Source organism: Castor canadensis, chromosome 14 (assembly GCF_047511655.1).
Source record: "Castor canadensis chromosome 14, mCasCan1.hap1v2, whole genome shotgun sequence".
NCBI classification, from domain to species: domain Eukaryota; kingdom Metazoa; phylum Chordata; class Mammalia; order Rodentia; family Castoridae; genus Castor; species Castor canadensis.
Genome location: NC_133399.1, coordinates 24,261,459 through 24,281,952, shown reverse-complemented (window position 1 = coordinate 24,281,952; position 20,494 = coordinate 24,261,459). Strand labels below are relative to the sequence as shown.

General features: G+C 36.1%; 1 protein-coding gene across 1 annotated transcript; it reads right to left on the bottom strand.

Annotated features, from left to right (window-relative positions):
• Nucleotides 1-18,461: 18,461 nt before the first annotated feature.
• On the bottom strand, nucleotides 18,462-19,190 carry LOC141416365 (olfactory receptor 7E24-like). The gene has a single exon (XM_074053421.1). The coding sequence runs from the start codon at nucleotides 19,188-19,190 to the stop codon at nucleotides 18,462-18,464; it is 729 nt and encodes a 242-aa protein (XP_073909522.1).
• Between the last annotated feature and the right edge of the window lie 1,304 nt (nucleotides 19,191-20,494).

Here is a 20,494-nt window from a genome sequence, read left to right as displayed (position 1 = left end):
AAGTCAGCCAAAACTCTACCCAAATACTCTCAGACACCCTAAAGAGCTATAGCACAGTGGCAGGATACAAAATCAACTTACAAAAATTATTAGCTTTTCTGTACATAAACAATGAACAATCTGAGAAGGAATATATGGAAACAATTCCATTTACAATAGCCACAGTAAAATCAAATACCTTGGAGTAAACCTAACAAAGGATGTGAATGAACTCTACAAGGAGAATTACAAACTCCTGAAGAAAGAGATTGAGGAAGAGTACAGAAGATGGAAAGGTCTGCTGTGCTCATGGATTGGTAGAATCAACATAGTAAAAATGGCCATACTACCAAAAGCAATCTACGTGTTTAACAAACTTCTCATCAATATCCCAATGACTTTCATCACAGAGATTGAAAAATCTAACCTAAAAGTTCATTTGGAAACACAGGAGATCTCAAATAACCCAGGCAATACTCAGCAAAAAGAGCAATGCTGGAGGTATCACAACACCTGACTACACAATATATTACGAAGCAGTAGCAATAAAAACAGCATGGCACTGGCACAAAATTAGACATCAAGTACAGTAGAACAGAATAGAAGACCCGGATATGAATCCACAGAACTATACCCACCTCATTTTTGACAAAGATGCAAAAAGTATATGATGGAAAAAAGAAAGCCTCTTCAACAAATGTTGCTGGGAAAAGTGGTTATTCATCTGCAAGAAACCAAAACTAGATCCATGCCTATCACCCTGCAGTAGTATTCACTCAAAATGGATCAAGGAACTTAATATGAAACTTGAAACTCTGAAGTTAATACAGGAAGCAGCAGAAAACACTCTGGAACTAATACATATAGGCAAGGGCTTCCTCAATAGAAACCCAGAAGCTCAGCAACTATGAAAAAGGATGAATAAATGGGACTTCATAAAGTTAAAAAGCTTTTGCATGACAAAGAAATGGTCTCTAAACTGAAGAGACCACCCAGAAAGTGGGAGAAAATATTGGCCAGCTATACATCAGACAAGGGACTGATGACCAGAATATATAGGGAACTTAAGAAACTAAACTCTCCTAAAATCTATAAACCAGTAAATAAATGGGCAACTGAACTAAACAGAACTTTCTCAACTGGAGAAATTCAAATGACCAAAAACCACATGAAAAAATGCTTACTATCTCTAGCCATAAAGGAAATGCAAATCAAAATGACACTAAGATTCCACCTCACCCCTGTTAGAATAGCCATCATCAAAAATATCACCAACAACATGTGTTGGTGAGGCTGTGGGGAAAAAGGAACCCACATACACTGCTGTTGAGAATGCAAGCTTGTGACACTGCTTTGGAAAAAAAAATTGGAGGTTTCTTCTTAAAAATCTAAACATAGATCTGCCATATGATCCAGTAATCTCACTCCTGGGGATATACCCAAAGGAATGCAACACAGTTTACTCCAGGGGCACCTGCACACCCATGTTTATTGCAGTGCTATTCGCAATAGTCAAGTTATGGAAACAATCAAGATGCCCCACAACTGATGAATGGATCAAGAAAATGTGGCATTTATACAAGATGGAATTTTACTCCGCCATGAAGAAGAAAGAAATCTTATCATTGGCAAGTAAATGGATGGAGCTGGAGAACATCATTCTGAGCAAGATTAGACAGGCTCAGAAGACCAAAATTGTAAGTTCTTCCTCATATGCTGACTTTAGATCTAGGGTAAATACAGCAATGTGTTTGGACTTGAATCATATGACAAGGGGAGAGCACCCAAATCATGAAAGAGTTTGTTGTCCACTCTCCAGAGGAACTAATAAAGAAACCTTAAAGTGACAGAGGTCAACATGAGAAGGAGATCAGGAACCAGTGTAAGGATCAGTTAGAGATAAATCAACATGGTTTGTAACACATTTGTACAGAAAACAATGCTTTGAATCTCTCTATATAGCTATCCTAAACTCAACTAGCAAAAACACTTTGTCTTTCTTGTTATGCTTATATCTTCTTTTCAACAAAATTAGAGATAAGGGTAGAACAGGTTCTGACTGGAAGCAAGGAGGGAGGGGGAGAGAGGATGGAGGAAGGGAGCAGGGGGTAGAAATAATCCAACAATGTACACACATGTGAATAATGAATAATAAAAAATAATATAACAGATAGAGATAATATCTTTGCAAAACTGTACATCTGACAAGGAATTAATTGCCAGAATATATAAGGATGTCAAAAAACTAACTCCTCAAAAATCAATGCCATAGTGAAGAAATTGGAGAATGAAATGAACAGAGGTTTTTCAAAGGAGGAGGGCCTAATGGCTCAAACAACACATGGAGAAATGCTTACTATCCTTGGCCATAAAGGAAATGAAAAGCAAAATACATCAAGATTTTTCCTGACTCCTGTTAGAATGGTTTCCCTCAAGAATACAAAAACAAAAAATGGTGATGATGTGGGGAAAGGAACTCTAATACTCTGCTGATAGGAATGTGAACTAGGAAAACTACTAGGGAAAACAGTATGGGACTCCTGACAAAAGTAAAAATAGAACTGCCATGTGATTCAGCAATTCCACCCTTAGGGATAATACCGAAGGAATGTGAGTGAGGTTACAATAAAGCCTTCTGCACATCCATGATTATTGCAGCATTATTCACAGTAGCTAAGCTATGGGAATATCCAGGATGCCTGACTATTGATGAACGGATTAAGAAAATATGGCATTTATAAACAATGAAACTTTATTTATTCAGCCACAAAGAAGAATGAAGTTTTGTCATTTGCACTTAAATAGATAGAACTGGTGAACATCATCTTAATTGAAGTTTGGCAAGCTCAGAAAGCCAAAAGATGCATGTTTTCTCGCATATATGGAAAATAGACCAAATACAAATACAAGAATATTATTTAAAACAGGTCTCACTAAAAGGACATCATATAAGAAGTAGTGTAAAAAAAGAAACGAAGAAGGTGAATATGGTTAGTGTACTCTCTATATAAGATGAATATAGAATTTTTATTTTTATTTATTTATTTTTAACTATTCATTTATTCACATGTGCATACATTGTTTGGGTCATTTCCCCCCGACCCCCTCCCCCACCTTCTCCATCCCCCTCAGTTCCAGGCAGGTCCTGTTCTGCCTTTATCACCAATTTTTTTGAAGAAAAGAAATAAGCATAATAAGGAAGAAAAAGCATTTTTGCTAGTTGAGTTAAGGATACCTATACAGAAATATTCCTAGCATTGCTTTAGTGTGTACATGTGTTATGACCCTGCTGACTCATCTCTAACTGATCTTTTTACTGGTTACTGATCCCCCTCTCATGATAACTTCTGTCACTTTAAGGTTTCTGTATTAGTCCCTATGGAGTGGGGATATCAAAGGCTTTCACATTTTGAGTTTTCTACTTATTCCTATATCTACTGTATGTGCTCTCCCCTTGTCATGTGATCCAAGTTCAACAACATTGCTGCACTTGCCTTAGATCTAAAGTCCACATATGAAGTAGAGCATATGATTTTTGGTCTTCTGAGCCTGGCTGACCTTGCTCTGAATGATGTTCTCCAGTTCCATCCATTTACCTGCAAGTGATATGATTTCATTCTTCTTCATGGCTGAGTAAAATTCCATTGTGTACAAGTACAACATTTTTTTGATCCATTCATTAATAGTGGGTGGGGCATCTTGGTTGTTTCCATAACTTGGCTATTGTGAATAGTGCTGCGATAAACGTGGGTGTGCAGGTGCCTCTGGAGTAATCTCTGTCACATTGCTTTGGGTATGTCCCCAGGACTGGGATTGCTGGATTATATGGCAGATCTATGTTTAGATTTTTAAGAAGGCTCCAAATTTTTTCCAGAGTGGTTTCATCAGCTTGCATTCCCATCAGCAGTGTATAAAGGTTACTTTTCCCCTACATCCTCATGAACACATGTTATTGGTGGTGTTTTTGATGATGGCTATTCTAACAGGGGTGACCTGGAATCTGAGTGTCATTTTGATTTGCATTTCCTTCATGGCTAGAGATGGTGAGCATTTTTTCATGTGCTTTTTGCCACTTGAATTTCTTCTTTTGAGAAAGTTCTGTTTAGTTCAGTTGCCCATTTCTTTATTGGTTCATTGATTTTGGGAGACTTTAATTTCTGAAGTTCCTTGCATATTCTGGTTAGTCCCTTGCCTGATGTACAGCTGGCAAATATTTTCTCCCACTCTGTGGGTGGTCTCTTCAGTTTAGAGACCATCTCTTTTGTTGTGGAGAAGCTTCTTAACTTTATGAAGTCCCATTTCTCCATCCTTCTCCATAGTTGCTGAGCTTCTGGGTTTCTATTGAGGAAGTCCTTGCCTATACCTATTAGTTCTAGAGTGTTTCCTGCTCCTTCCTTTACTAACTTCAGAGTTTTGAGTCTGATATTTAGGTCCTTGGTCCATTTTGAGTTGATACTAGTATAGGGTGATAGACATGGATCTAGTTTCATTTTCTTGCAGATGGATAGCCACTTTTCCCAGCAACATTTGTTGAAGAGGCTTTCTTTTCTCCATCATATGTTTTTGGCACCTTTGTCAAAAATGAGGTGAGTATAGTTGTGTAGGTTTATATCTGGATCTTCTTTTCTGTTCCACTGGACTTCATGTCTGTTTTTATGCCAGTACCATGCTGTTTTTACTGCTATTGCTTTGTAATATATTTTGAAGTCAGGTATTGTGATACCTCCAGCATTGCTTTCTTTGATGAGTATTGCCTTAGCTATTTGCTGTCTCTTGGGTTTCTAAATGCACTTTAGAGTAGATTTTTCAATCTCTGTGATGAAAGCCATTGGGACTTTGATGGGAATTGCGTTAAATATTTAGATTGCTTTCATTAGTATAGCCATTTTTACTATGTTGATTCTACCAATCCATGTGCAGGGGAGATCTTTCCTTCTTCCTCAATCTCTTTCTTCAGGAGTTTGTAAATCTCCTTGTAGAGGTCATTCACATCCTTTGTGAAATTTACTCATAAGTATTTAATTTTTTGAGTCTATTGTGAATGGAATTGTTTCCATACATTCCTTCTCAGTTTGTTCATTTTTTGTGTGTAGAAACATTAATTATTTTTTTATAACTTGATTTTTGTATCCTGCCACCTTATTGTACCTGTTTATGGTGTTAAGTGTTTTTGGGTCTTTAAGGTATAGGATCATATTGTCTGCAAATAAGAATATTTTGACAGTGTCTTCACCTATTTGTATTCCTTTTATTTCTTCTTCTTGCCTAATTGCTATGGCTGGAAATTGCAGTACTAGGTTGAATAGGAGTGAGAATAGTGAGCACACTTGTTTTGTTTCTGATTTTAGAGGGAATGGTTTCAGTTTTTCACTGTTAAGTATAATGATGGCTATAGGTTTGTCATATATAGCCTTTACAATGTTGAGGTTCATTCCTTCTATTCCTAGTTTTCTCAGAGCTTTTATCATGAAGTGGTGTTGGATCTTGTTGAAGGCTTTTTCTGCATCTATTGAGATGATCAAGTAGTTTTTGTCTTTGCTTCTATCAATGTGCTGTATTAAATTAATAGATTTGTGTATGATGAACCACCCTTGCATCCCTGGACATGAAGCCAACTTGGTCATGGTGAATGATCTTTCTTTCGTGTTGTTGGATTCAGTTTGTCATTCTTTTATTAAGGATTTTTCATCAATATTCATTAAGGAAATTGGCTTGTAGCTCTCCTTTTTGCAGTTGTCATTGATTTCGGGATGAGAGTAATATTGGCTTCATAAAATGAGTTAGGCAGTGTTCCTTCCCTTTCTATTTCATGGAACAGTTTAAGAAGAGTTGATATTAGCTCTTCTTTCAACATCTGATAGAATTCAACAGTGAATCCATCACTGGACTTTTCTTTTTTCAGAGGCTCTTGATTGCTGCTTCAATTTTGTTTTCTGTTAGAGATCTATTAAGGTTATTAATATCTTCTTGGTTCAGTTTGAGTGGTTGTAAGTTTCTAGAAAACTTTCCATTTCTTCAAGATTTTCAAAGTTATGGAGTATAGGCTCTCCAAGTAGTCTCTGATGATTTCCTGGATTTCTGTGGTGTTTCTTGTTATCTCCCTTTTTGCGTTTCTGATTTTATTGATTAGGGTTTTTTTCTCTCCTCATTTTAGTCCAGTTTGCCAGGGGTCTGTTAATCTTATTTATTTTTTCAAAGGACCAGCTTTTTGTTTCATTGATTCTTTATATTATTTTTGTTTCTATTTCATTGATTTCAGCCCTTATTTTAATTATTTCTTTCCTTCTGCTTGTTTTGGGATTTGTTTATTCTTGTTTTTCAAGGAGTTTGAGCTGTAGTATTAGATCACTGATTTGAGATCTTTCAGTCCTTTTAATATATGAACTGAATGCTTTAAACTTTCCTCTTAGGAGTGACTTGCTGTGTCCCATAGGTTCTGGTAAGTAATTTTTCATTTTCATTAACTTCTAGGAACCTTTTAATTTCCTCTTTTATTTCATCAATGACCCACTGATGATTGAGCAATGTGTTCTTCTGCTTCCAATTGTTCACATGTTTTTTACTGCTGTTTTTGTTGTTGATTTCTGGTTTTAATGCATTGTGGTCAGTTAGAATGCATAAAATTATTTCTATTTTCTTATATTGGCAGAGGTTTGCTTTGCACCTTAAGATAAGATAAATTTTGGAGAAGGTTCTATGAGCTGCTGAGAATTTATATTGTGCATAGTTTGGATGAAATATTATGTAGACATTGGCTAGGTCCATTTGATCCATGCTGTGATTTAATTCTTGGATTTCTCCATTGATTTTTTGTTTGGATGACCTATCTGTTGATGATAGGGGAGTGTTAAGTTCTCCCACTATCACTGTATTTGAGTTTATATATGTGTTTTGGTCCTTAAGTGTATGTTTGGTAAAATGGGTACATTGACGTTGGGTGCCTATAGATTGATAATTGTTATTTCCTTTTAGTGTATTTCCCCTTTTATTTGTATGGAGTGTCCTTATTTATCTCATTTAATCAATGTAGGTTTGAAGTCTACTTTGTCCTAGATAAGTATTGCTACTCCTGCCTGTTTTCAGGGACCATTGTCTTGGTAAGTATTCTTCTAGACTTTCACTCTCAGCCAGTGCTTAATTCTGTCAGTGAAGTGGGTCTCCTGTAGGCAGCAGATTATTGGATCTTCCTTTTTAATCCAGTTTGTCAATCAGTGTCTTTTGATGGGGGAAATTAGTCCATTAACATTCAGTGTTAGTATTGATAAGTTTGTGGTGATCCCTGTCATGTAGTTGTCTTTGTTGATTAGAGGTTTGATTATGTGTAGCTGAATCAGTGTTACTCTTTACTTTCTTGCCTTTTCTACTCCTGTGGTTTGGTATTGCCTGACCTTTCATGGTTTTGTTTGCTTTCATTTTCTGTGTGCAGAATTCCTTGGAGAATCTTTTGTAGTGGTGGCTTGGTGGTCATATATTGATTTAGTTTCTGCTTATCATGGAAGACTTTTATTGTTTCATCTATTTTGAGTGATAGTTTTGCTGGGTAGAGACTCCTAGGATTGAAGTTATTTTCATTAAGTACTTGGAAGACCTCACTCCATACTCTTCTTGCTTTTAATTTTTCTGTTGAGAAGTCTGCTGTGATTTTGATGGGTTTACCTTTGTATGTTATTTTTTTCTCTCTCTTACAGCCTTCAATATTCTTTCTCTAGTCTCTGTACTTGTTGTTTTAATGATAATATGTCATGGGTAGTTCTATTTTCTTCATGTCTCTTCTGTGTTCTGGAGGCTTCCCTTACCTGAATGGGCATAGTTTTCTCTAGGTTTGGGAAATTTTCTGTTATTATTTTGTTGAATATATTATGTATTCTTTTTGCTTTTTCAATGCCCACGATTTTCAGGTTTGGTTTTTTGATGAAGTCTGTGAGTTCTTGCATTTTCTTTTCACAGATCATGAGTTGTTTTACTGATAGTCATTCAGTTTTTCTTTTAATTGACATTTCATCTTCAAGTTCTGAGATTCTGTCTTCTGTTTGTTCTGTTCTTCTGGAATGGTCTTCCATTTTGTCTTGTATTTTGGTTTCATTCATTTTTCTGAGGTTTTTACATATCATGGGTTAATTCCCCTTTAATATTGTCAATTTTTGCCCTTAATTCACTTATCTCTCTCTGTTTATGGTGATCTCAGTTTCAGTTTGGTGTTCATGTAGGGTTTCTCTGATTTCTTTTATTTGTTTCTGTGTTTTCTCATTTTCTTTGGTTTTGTTGTTTTGGAATTTTTTGAGTGCCCCCTGTATGTTTTGGTTGAACATGTCCAATAACATCTCTATGAAATTCTTAATAATTACTTCTAAGATTTCTTCTTTCAGTTTGTTCTTGTGGGCTTCATTGGGTTCCTTGTTGCAGTTTATCTTTGTTTTGCAGGAGTCTAGATCTGGGTATCCATTTTCTTCATTTCACTCTAAATTCTGTACTACTTTATTTTGGGGGGAAGAATTGTTTTCATCCCTTTTTCTTCTTCCCATATTTATACTAGGTACTGTTTCTGTCCCTGAACTATGTGTAATTTAGTATTAGCTAAGTTACAATATTAATACTAACAAAACCTAGAGAGAAGGATAAAAAAGAGAAAAAAGGAGAGATAAAAGGAATAGAGAAGAGAGGAAAATTAAAAAAAAAGTGGGAGAGATGGTGGGTGATCAAACAGCAGACCAGGCAGCCAAATCCTTAAAGAAGGGAGAAAAAATCACCACTTCTGGAACAGTAGTATTGCATTCTTTGTTGTTCTTTTACTCCTTTAGCATCCAGTCCTGTCTGTTTGTGTCTCCCTGCAGTGGTGGCTGGAACATGAGCCTGGTGGTGTGGTTATCTGTAAAGCTGTAGAGCTGGGGCCAGGCTCTGCCTGAGGGGTGGAGATCCAGGCAGTACAGGGATCCAGCATGTCCCAGGGGTGGGGGTACCAGTAGAGTGTGTATCAAGGCATACCACATGGACCTGGGACCCAGCAGGGCCTGAGGGGCAGGGGACTTGAGGGGCAGTGATCCTGGCAGGGTGTGGATCCATCTCAGGGATGGAGTCTGGCACAGACAAGGAGCAGGGATCCTGGTGGTGTGTGGATCTGGTCATCCCATGTGGAGCTGGGGCCCAGTAGGACTTGAATGGGCTTGGGGCTTGAGGGTATCCAGGCAGGGCATGTATCTGGCCTGGGGCTGGGGCATGGCATGGTGTCATTCAAGGGGTAGGGATCCTGGCAGGACTCAGGGATGTGGCCTGGCAAGGGGCCTGGCCCATGGGAGCAGCAATTCTTCAGGCCTATGGGGTGGGGAATTTTATGAGATCATGGTCTGAAGTCTTCCTTGATCTAAGGGTTTAAAGTGCCATTTTTTTGGCTCTCCCTGGGGCTTTACCTCAACCAAGCCTGTCTCCAGCGTCTCAGTAGGGTCCTTAGTTCAGGAGCTCATGAGGTCTGTGACTCTGTCTCAGTCACCATCATGGATCTGAATATAAAATTTTTAAACCTGTTGAAATCACCATAAAAGAGGACTAAAGAAGAAAGAAGAAAAAAAGATAAACCAATACCTATGGTAATATATATGAACATGGAAATTTCACAAGGAAACTCCCTGTGTAGCTATTTTAAACAAAAGAAGTGATATGTTTTTCTTTTACAAAATTAGATAACAGGAAGATTGAACAGGTCCTGTCTGGAGAAGTTTGTAAATGGAAAAAGGATACCTGTTGAAACTATTCCAGGAATAGGGAGAGGGGGGATAAAAGATAATGATGGAGGGGTTTAATTCACGTATGATATATTTGACATATTGTAAGAACTTTTGTAAATGCCACCATTTGCCCTTACCCAGCACAATAAAAACAAATAAGTAAAAAAAATGACAGTATTCCTTTCTTTTTTTATGCCTGAGTCGTTTTCTATCATGTATTTTTGCCATATATACATATATGAATATCAAGATGGATACTTGGGTTGATTCTTTGTTTTGGGTTTTGTGACTAATTCTCCCTTAACAATAGAAGTAAAACACTTTTGACAAACCAATTTCACAAACCTTGTAACACATCTAATTGTGTAATTAGTGTGTCATATGGTTGTTCTACTTTTACATTTTGTTGAAATACTATGCTATACTCCCTTATGACTTCCCTAATGTGTATTCCTACTACCCACACTCAGTGATTTATTTGTTCTAATGCTTATCAAAACTATCATTTCTCATTATGATAATAGATATGTGTACAGGTGTGAGTGATGCATCATTGTGGTATTAATTTGAATACTCCTGTTCATGAGTGATGCTGAACTTTTTTATGCATATCACATACATGTTAGGAATTTGCATGTCTTCATTGATTAATATAAATATAGATCTAGCCATTATTTGTTCTTTTTCAATTGTAAGGGGACTATATTTATTTTCATTTTATTGGTATATATTAATAGCATGAAATAATGGGCTTATTATGACATTTATATATTTTATGTGCTTTTTATTGTACCTTAAACATATTGAGCTTCTATCATCATATCTTGTTGCACTCACCCCTGTCATTTGTACTCCTTCTCATCCTTATAGTCCTCTACTACTTTCATGACTTTTTTTAAAATCTAGATTCACACATGATACAAAACATGTAGTATTGGTCCCTCTGAATCTGGCTTTTTTCTCAGAACATGATCTCCATTTTTGTTCATTTATATACAAATACTGTACTTTTGTTCTAAATAAATTGTCAATATATTCCATTGTGTATACAGGCTAATTCCATGTCTTGTCTATTGTGAAAAATGTCACGATGACAAAAATAATAAAGAAGGAAATAAAGGAATCCCCATTTTAAGATGATATGATCCTATAAAAATAACATAACACCATGACAAAACTATTTTGGTTCCAAACTTCACTTATGTTCCATATGTGTTGGGAGGTACAGGTACAAGTAAAGCTTCTCCATGGGTAAATTCCACTATCTATCCCTGAACACACCAGAGATTCTGAGCTCCATGCTGCACCCTGCTCCATGAACTGCCACCCAACACCCTGAAATGCCCATCAAACTCGTGCCCCTGCACTAGCAGACTCAGGACCCTTCTGTTCCGTGGGTGCAACACACCCACACAGACCCACTGACTGTTTTTCATATCCTGCAGCAGTCCACCCTATAATAATACTCTGCTTAGTGTCTGCAAGCCCACTTCCCCATACAAAGAGGTACAGGGTCTCTTTCCAGGAGGCACACATCCACTAGCTTTGTTGTCCCATCAGCCCCTGACAATGCTATTCTGCATTAGAAACCCGCTGCCATACAGAAGTGGACTCCATGCCCTTTGCTCTGCAATTCTGTGGGTGCCCACCACCCGCTCCCCCAATGCTCAGAGAGACTGCTGCCCCTCACGATGCTCACCTCAGAGTCCCTACTCCCAAAATAAAGAGCAGGAATATTACTTCCTCCAGTGAGGGAAGAAAACCAGTAATCTGCACCACAGGAATCTTGCTTGATGTGTTAACTAAGGTGTCAGTGAAGACACCTTGCGGAAGTCTTGCCTCTGAGCATGGATACAGTCTACACATGCTGGAGGACCAGAAGAGGAGAATGCTGCAACAAGTGATTGCATGAGACTGGCAAACTGACAAGAAGCTCAGCTTAGATCACCAAACACACCTTCCTCCCCATATTTGGACACCACTCCAGACCAAGGTATCAATGCAATTGCCATGTAATGGACTGAAAGACTCAATCATAAAGTGTGGTAGGGAGCATGATAATTTGCTCTGAAGAGCACTAGAAAATGCACAATATTTTAATGTAAAATTTGTGTTTGTCACTGTCAAGATTGTGATGTAGATTTTAAACTCATCTGCCTGTATCTTCTTGTAATACATACTCCAACAGAAGCTTCTCATTCTTGCCACCACCATTTTTTTTCTCAAGCCATATCATCCCCCCTTCCCAATATGTGCCATCATCACAGGAAAGCCTTGCATCCTGCATTTCATTCTTTAATATTAAACATTTCTTGTTTTCCACTTTTTTGTCACCCTCCCAAACTCACACTTTCCCTTGTGCTTTTTTTGTCACCCTCCCAAACTCACACTTTCCCTTGTGCTTAATTTTCCTTTTTACTGTTCATCCACCCACAATCGTCCTTCACTATTAATAGTATTAGTGGTTAAACCAACTCCCAGATCAATTTTGCAATTTGTTTTGTCCATATATGTTTGTCTGTTTAACTGTCTGTATTGTTATTTCCTCCCCCCATTTCAACATCTACTGACTCTCTTCATCACATCCCAGTCTTCTTAATCATCCCCTTCTAATACTTATGCCACCACCCCTTCCTGTTACACAAACTTCTAACCTCATGCAAAGCACTAGAGGTTTCAGTCTGTCTCCCTTCCATCACTACCACTACTAATTTTTGTCTTTCTGGACCTTGAAGATAAATCCTTGTGCTATTAGATAAGTATGAGACTGGAACAGTAGCAATAACGAATCTTCATGAGGAATTACTGCGATTTTAAGGCTGCAGTTTAACTACTGTAGCAGCTTTAATAGTTAAGCCTCCTTGCCTTGTGTTGAACAAGGTATGGAATATAGCATCCCCCCCCAAAAAAATGTTGACAGAACAATGAGCTTTATTCATCCTTACATAGCTAAAATAATGGAATTGCAATCCATGTTTCTTGCAAAATTCACATGAAATCTATTAACTAGTATGAGATGGTGCCAGGCATCTAAGTTACATTTAGATTTTGTGGACTTATATCTGAAGCTAAAATATTCAAATGAAAATGAAAGATTTAATCCCTCCATATACTATCCTTGCGGCACCATGGTTCAGAGGACTTGATGATGAATTCAGGATAAATGGAATTATTGATATGTAGGCTCCTAATTATACACTTAATTACATTGATTATTTGCAAAGTATGACTTGTAATTGGGTGTGAATAAAAAGCAGGGTGTTGTGTGAAAGTAATGATCAAATGTCAACTATGTAGAATATAATTTTAAATAAATTGGCTGGGTTTGAGAAATTTTGCAATGTTTATGCCAAAGTACAAGTAAAGGAAAGAGAAGTGATCAGATACTAGAATCACAGTGAGAAATGAGAGTATTTACAACTTGGTGTCACAATACCAAAACACTTATACTTGTGTCAGAACCTAAATCATTGTGGTATTTGGACAATTTTCTATGAAAGAATGTATTTCCTCAAAGTAACAGGTGTACACCAACTTCTCTAATTTTGTTTTTTAAGATTTGCAATAAGATATCCCTGTCTTCTCTATTTTATCCTTTTTCAATATTTAACTGCTTTTATCAGCACAAGATAGCTAAAAAGTGGGATTATTTTGACATCTCCATACATACACATATTAGACAGCAGTTTGGTTCATCTCTTCTATAAATCTTTCTCTTTTCCCACTCCCCTTCTTCAACTGACTTGAAAAGGGTTCAGGGATCCATATTCATATAGGTCTATACCTCAAATATATACACCATCCTTTAGCCTCTTCATTGAACCTCCACCCCCACTACTACCTTCCCCTTAACATGAACTGTTTTACATTCCTGTCCTTGAGTGTTTAAATTTTTGTCCATTGTTCAGTGGGGTTTTGCATTGGCATTTTATGTGCAAATACATTGTACTTTATTCAGTCAAACAACCTCTGTTATTCTTTTATACTTTTCATATAACCCTGTGATTGTTCAACAGTTATCAGTGTACTTCCTTGTGTCTTGTCCCAACACAAATATGATGTATTTCAATATTATTCACTCTCTATCATTCTTTTCTTCTTTTCCTCCTCCCTGTTATTTTGCTATTATTATGGAATATCCAAATAACACCATTCTATGAATGAATCTCACTTCTGTTAAAGGAAAGAATATCTTCTTAAGTATTCCTCATTATTCAAAATGCACATAGCTTTCTTCCTTTAGAATTTTAGAAGGGTTTATATAAATGGCTATCTGGAGAAGGAAAATGCAGAATGTAGGATGAAAATTTTATCTTATTTTTACTACTGGGATAATATATAATATATTCAAATATACCAAAACTAAGGTATACTTATTACCTTCAGTTTGCTATATTTTCATATGTTGATAAATGATATTCATTCCATGCCCTTCACCATGTCAAGGTACATACAATAGTGTAACATTTCATAAGACATACAGAGTTAACAGAAACATGAAACCCAAATAACTGATTGGAATTCATTGATTTTGGAGTAGGTGATGATAAGCAGGATAAGGAAAATGAGAATGATAAGGAGGATGAATAGGATATTTATTCTTAATGAGTTATTAGCATGAATATTCTTTTTCATTTAAATCAGAATATTGTAATTAAGGAATACTGAAAAAAGATAACATTTAAGGCTGCAGAGATAAGTACCATATTCTGTCCCAAAGAGCTAATAAATTCAGTTGCAGAAATCAAAACTGCAATTGTCTCCCTTCGAGGTCCTTTAGTTGACCAATTAATACAATAAAAAATGTTTTAAATTATGGTTGATTACAATGTTCTAGATAGTTTTCTACATCAGTACACTGAACCATGTCCTCTGAAACTCATTCTTGGTTAAGTGATTCTTAATCCAAATATGTAACTGAAGAAGGTAAATAGAATATGTTCTGTGTCGTATGCAAATTCATACTCTTAATAACGTCTGATTTCCTGCCACAGTCCAGCTGCAGTGGGGTTTCTGACTCTGGTCTTTGGTGCTTAAATGGTGAATAATGACACAAACTCGGGGTTGTGCTGGCAGCAATGGCATAGTTTATTTTCGGAAGACTGTATTTAAGCAGTGCAGTGAAGCAGGAAGGAGTATGTGGTAGTCCTCAGATTTCCCTTGAACTCTGGACTAGGATTGGCTGTCACATTGCTATGGCTGTGAGCCCAAGTGCAGAGAATCCTGTTCTCAGAACTGGGTCTTCCTGGTCCCACACAGAGAGAGAATACGGGACTTCAGCAACTGTCCTCTTGGACTGTTGCAACCTCTCTTAGGGCTGTTGCACAAACTACAGTGACTTTGCTCTTTTCCAAGAGGTTTTGGGTGTCCTGAGGGTTTCCCACAATTTCCTTCAATTTTATTGAAGATATTATGAATTTTTTTCATAGACAATTCCTGGACTAGACTTTGACAAAATTATCTACAACCATTTCACCTAACATGGTGATACAGAACGTAAAGTTTAAAACAACTGAAGTTTTTAAAAACTGAGAAAAAATGTGATATGGAGCAAGATGGCAGCTGAGTGACACCTTCCAGTGATGATCTCCACAAACACATTTGGATTTGGACAGCTATTTGTGCAATAAAGTAATGTCATAAGACCTAAGGAAGCTACATAAGAAATTATAGCATTCAATTTATGTATAATAACTAATGGATGTTTGAGCTACCTAAGACTTCAGTTTTGGAGCTGATGTCTTGACAGTCGATGATATAAAACAACCTACACTTTTTGGCTAAGTAAGCTTGATAGTCTACTAATGCATTATCACAATAGTCCTACAAATAAAGTAAATTTTTAAACTGATTTTTGCTAGTCTCTCACTTTCTTTAAAAGGTTTTCAGATCTTAGATATTTATTACAGTTTCTTAAGGTACTTTGAGATGAATAAATTTGGGTTTGTGTGAATAGTGGTCTGTTACAATTTTGTGCATTATGAAATGGAGCTAGAGACATGAGTCATGCAGTAAAGAATCTGTCTCACAAGTGCAAAACACTAAGTTCAAACTTCAGTATTGCAGACAACCACAAGTACATTGTGAAAGTGATACGAAAATGAAATTGATTTGATCTTAGCTTATATTAAAACACTTTGGTGTATACCTAATCAAGTAATGGTGGATTTTAAAAAGGAGGTACAGAGCTGTGGATAGGATTGGAACAAACTAGAATTTTAGAATGATTGGCCAAGGGAAAAAATCTTTGTAAATTGACACTATTTCATGTTGGTTGTGAGGAATGTTATATAAGCATCATTTCCAAAGGAGGATTTATAAAGAATATCACATAAAAATCTAAGAGCTATTTATTTTTGGTCTGCATTCCATATAGAAGAGAAAACATGCAATATTTGTCTTTCTGAGCTTGTCTAACCTTGTTCAACATGATGATGTCTAGTTCCATCCATTTTCCTACAAAAGTAAAATTTAGATTTTCCTTATTGGCAGGTCAGATTTGCAGACCGGATTTCCATGCCTTCTTGGGTGTCAGAGCTGTGAGTAACACAGAATAGCACCAAAATCTGTGCACACATCCCTGTGCACTGTGCATTCTTTATTTATTCTTGACTATAGATGATATACTCCTGCTGTTAACCTAACGTTCCACGTAAGGTAAGAAAACAGTGGGCTTCCTGAAAAAAGTCTCAAAATGCCAAGTTATCAGATTGACAGTATCCAGGTCTTGTTTCTTATTGTACAAATTGTGGGCAATTGGGAATCTACTCTACCTCATTGTGAACACATCCTGTAGAAGAAGAAATGACAACATGAAAGTAAGGATATCCCTGTTACTGTTCTAAGGTAGTTTAAACTCATTTCTGTAAAGCACACCAGTTGTTCTTTCCCATTACCCATTTTTGACAAAGTTGTTCTTATCAATGGATAGTTGCTAGTTGAAAATTTTGTGAGGCATAATGGCGTGTGGTGACTTATATTCTCCTGTCTTGCTGATATTATCCTCTCCTTATATTTCTTACATGTTCTAAAGTTTTGTCTTATACTGGTGTACTGTAACATTGATTTAGCATATAATTTTATACTATGAATAATACAAGCTATCTTTTGTTTAATGTACAAAAACTTGACTAGCCTAATATTTTTAAAGTTCTTATAATCCATTTAAATATTAAAGAATAATATTGGTTTGGTGTCTTTCAGGAAGTTTAAGTAAATCTATTTTTAGTAATGACTTTGAATTATCTTTACGTTTCATATAAGTAAAATTAAGCCTGATAAAATTTACACTCCCTACATTTGCAAATTCCAATAGATGAATGGATGGATTGACCTTTTGAGTACAGGTAGAATTGTATGTGAATATACCTTGATTCTGCTTATGGGAAGTAAAGCAGAGATCAAAGGTAGTTAGAAACAGAAAGATGATATTGACAGCTAAGACAGAATTGGGTGAAATTGAGTTTTTGTAATCAGTAGCTACCCTTCCAATGGTAGATGAAGCAGAAGACACACAATGCTCTCCCCAGTGAAGAGCACAGTGACAAGGTCTCTCCTCCTGGGATGAAAGAGAAGTGAAGTGATTCATTGTTGTTAATAGCACAAAATGTTATGATTCTCTCTGGAAAATGTCCTGTGTCTAAACTCAGACACCTCAGTTCAAACATGGCATCTCTCTTTTCTGTCTATCAGCCTAATGCTGGATTCAAAAAATGCTGTGCTCCTTCCTTTCATCAAAGGTAATAATAAAAATATAATTTAGAAGCTTATATCTTGAGTCTTATACATATGATTATGAAACTAACTAAAATAAAAAATTGCTAATCACCTGGTATATTAGAGATATTAATTTTATTTATTATTACTATTTATTATAAACATTGCCTACAGTGAAGTAGGAATATTTAGTAAAGCATGATTCAGGAGAGATACTTTGTGGATATTTGAATAGTGATCTATGAATTCTTAGCTGCCTGTATCTGTGTATGTTTCCATCTTCCTGCACTACTGTCTTTCCACAGGCAACTGCTTCCAGGAATGTGGTCAGTAGATTTTCCTCTCAATATTTTCATATCATTATCATAGATAAAAATACAAATATTTTTCAGAAAACTTAACCAAGATTTATGTAAAGCTCATCAAAGTACTGTATAAAATAGCCCTTATTGACTCTGAAAAGTACTAGTTTACACTGACATGTGAATTTAAATCTTTCTGTGAAGTCCATCAAATACTCCATCAAACATTTTGACTGACACAGAGTACATCCAATGAAGCGACTCAGTTTATTACTTTACTATCATGATCGTCTTTGCACAGTACAGTTCTTGTACTTTTCCCATATCATATATTTGTGTGTTGCAGATAATATGCAGATGGAGAATAGTTATTTAAATTCAAAAGGTACATAAACAATGTCGTTATTAATCACTTACATTTTTGTTCCAAACAAAAATCAGTACTTATAACCTATATCTTCTTACACTTAAGCTATATTTCCCAGAATATCCCAGAGGACTGTCTAATAACAATTATGAGTAAATCTGTAAATACTGAAAATAATATGAGCAAGGTGGCAGTATTTATAGGTTTACATGGTCATTTTTTGGGCCATTTCTAATCTAAAATTCTATGTGGATGCCACATGACCTCCCACAGGAAATTAAACTACACTCCTATGAAGTCTTTTCAGGGCATTACTAATGTCCCTATTTCTCAGGCTATAGATGAAGGGATTCAGCATAGGGGTGACCACAGTGTACATCACTGAGGCCACCATACCCTCCTGGGAGAATGTGATACAGATGAACCAAGATAAGTTCCAATACCTGTTCTACAAAACAAGCAAACAATTGATAGGTGAGACCCACAGGTTAAAAAGGCTTTATACCTCCCACCTGATGATAAGATTTTCATAATGGAGGAAATAACTTTATAGTAAGAGAAAAGGATCCCTGACATGGGGAAAACAACAAATATGGCACCAACAAAATATGTTACTATGTTTCTGGTGAAGGTAACAGAAGAACAGGCAAGGTTAAGAATTTGGGAAGGGTGACAGAAAAAGTTGGATATTTCAACATCATTGAAGCAGGTAAGTTGTAAGGCAATTAAATTGTGCAGTTGGGTGACCAAAAGGCTAAACAATAATGATATCAAGAGTAAGAAAACACAGAGTTGTGGACTCATGATGACTGAGTAATGCAGGGGGTGACAGATGGCTACAAACCTGTCGTAAGCCATCACAGAAAGAAGCATGTCATCCATACATATAAAAATGACAAAAACAGACATCTGTGTTAGGCATCCCACATAGGAGATGGCTCTACTGTGAGTTTGGATGTCCACAATAATGTTTAGGACTGTGGTGGAGATGAAACAGCTATCAGTCAAGGACAAGTTGGAGAGGAAGTACATGGGAGTGTGGAGGTGGGTATCCAACATAACAGCCAGGAAGATGAGAATGTTTCCCAGGATGGTGATCAGATACATGCACAGGAACAGTCCAAAGAGAATGGGCTGCAGTTATGGATCATCTGACAGTCTCATGAGATAGAATTCTGTGACATGTGACATATTTTTTGTTTGTAGACTTCTTGACCACATTTAGGAAAAAAATCATCGGAAAAATGAGACAAATAAGCAGGAATCTAAGACTGAATATATTTAAATCAAGTATTCACAAGCAAAGAGCTTCCACTTAAATTCTATATACCTTCAACAATATTTCTCAACTCTGACAAATTCAGTTACCAACAACTCTCATATATACACCTGCTTCATAGATACTCAAGTGAACAGTGACAAGGCTGACAGCAACAGAGACAACACATCTATGATCCCGGTAAAATGCAGCATATTTCTTTCAGACAATACAGCATAAGTAATATCCATTGTAAGTTTAGTTAAAAATACTGTAATTGAAAAATATTAGCATACATTCTAAAGTATATTTTACTGTAAGTTGGTAAAAATTACCTTGATGTACATAACTTTGAACAACTTTACGAGTTAGGATTTCATGATTTGAATGCTAATGTTAAAGATTAATAATAAGAAAATGAAGTATGTGCCTGTTACCTCCCAGAAGTTTGCCGCCATTCACAGATTTTCTGAATATCATCTTGAAGGTTGTGTAGGCTTATTGATATCTTGTTTGTTTGAGAAAGGGTAATGTGGTGTCAATATGATCAAAATATGTCACATTCCTCAATGAAAATGTTATGTTTGATCACTTCAGTATGTAAAATCAGTATATGACAATAAAGCTTTTTTGGTGTTCTTTTGAAAAGTATTTAAAATACAAGTTCTTTACTTATCTTTGCTGAATTTCAAATTTTGTGTAAATGTGGTTAAGTTAAATAGAAATAACCATGTATTGTACTGATCACAATTTATCACATTATTTCATACTATAACTTTGATAATAAAATAGTGAGCTCCTAGATGCATCTTGGAATTTTTAAAAATTTTACACTTGTTTTATGCACTAAATTCAACCTTATATAATATCTGTAAAATAGCTTGTATATCAGAAATATCTGTGTCTTATTTATTTCTTGTAAATTATTTCTATAATGTCAGACAATTCATTTCATTATTTCCCTGATTTAAAAACAAAACTCTGTTTTATAGTGAAAGACTTTACAACCACAGAAATTCCAGAGCCTATATGTGGATCTTAATCTACTGAGTTATTTTTAATCGATTTTCATACCAATCTTCCTTGATATATGAAAGCTACTTCCCAAGCTTCAGCTACCTAAAGGAAACTGGGCATAAAGTTTTGCCAGGGC

Coding starts and splice junctions, on each gene's coding strand:
- LOC141416365 (XM_074053421.1), bottom strand. CDS start 19,190: ATGTATCTGATCACCATCCTGGGAAACATTCTCATCTTCCTGGCTGTT.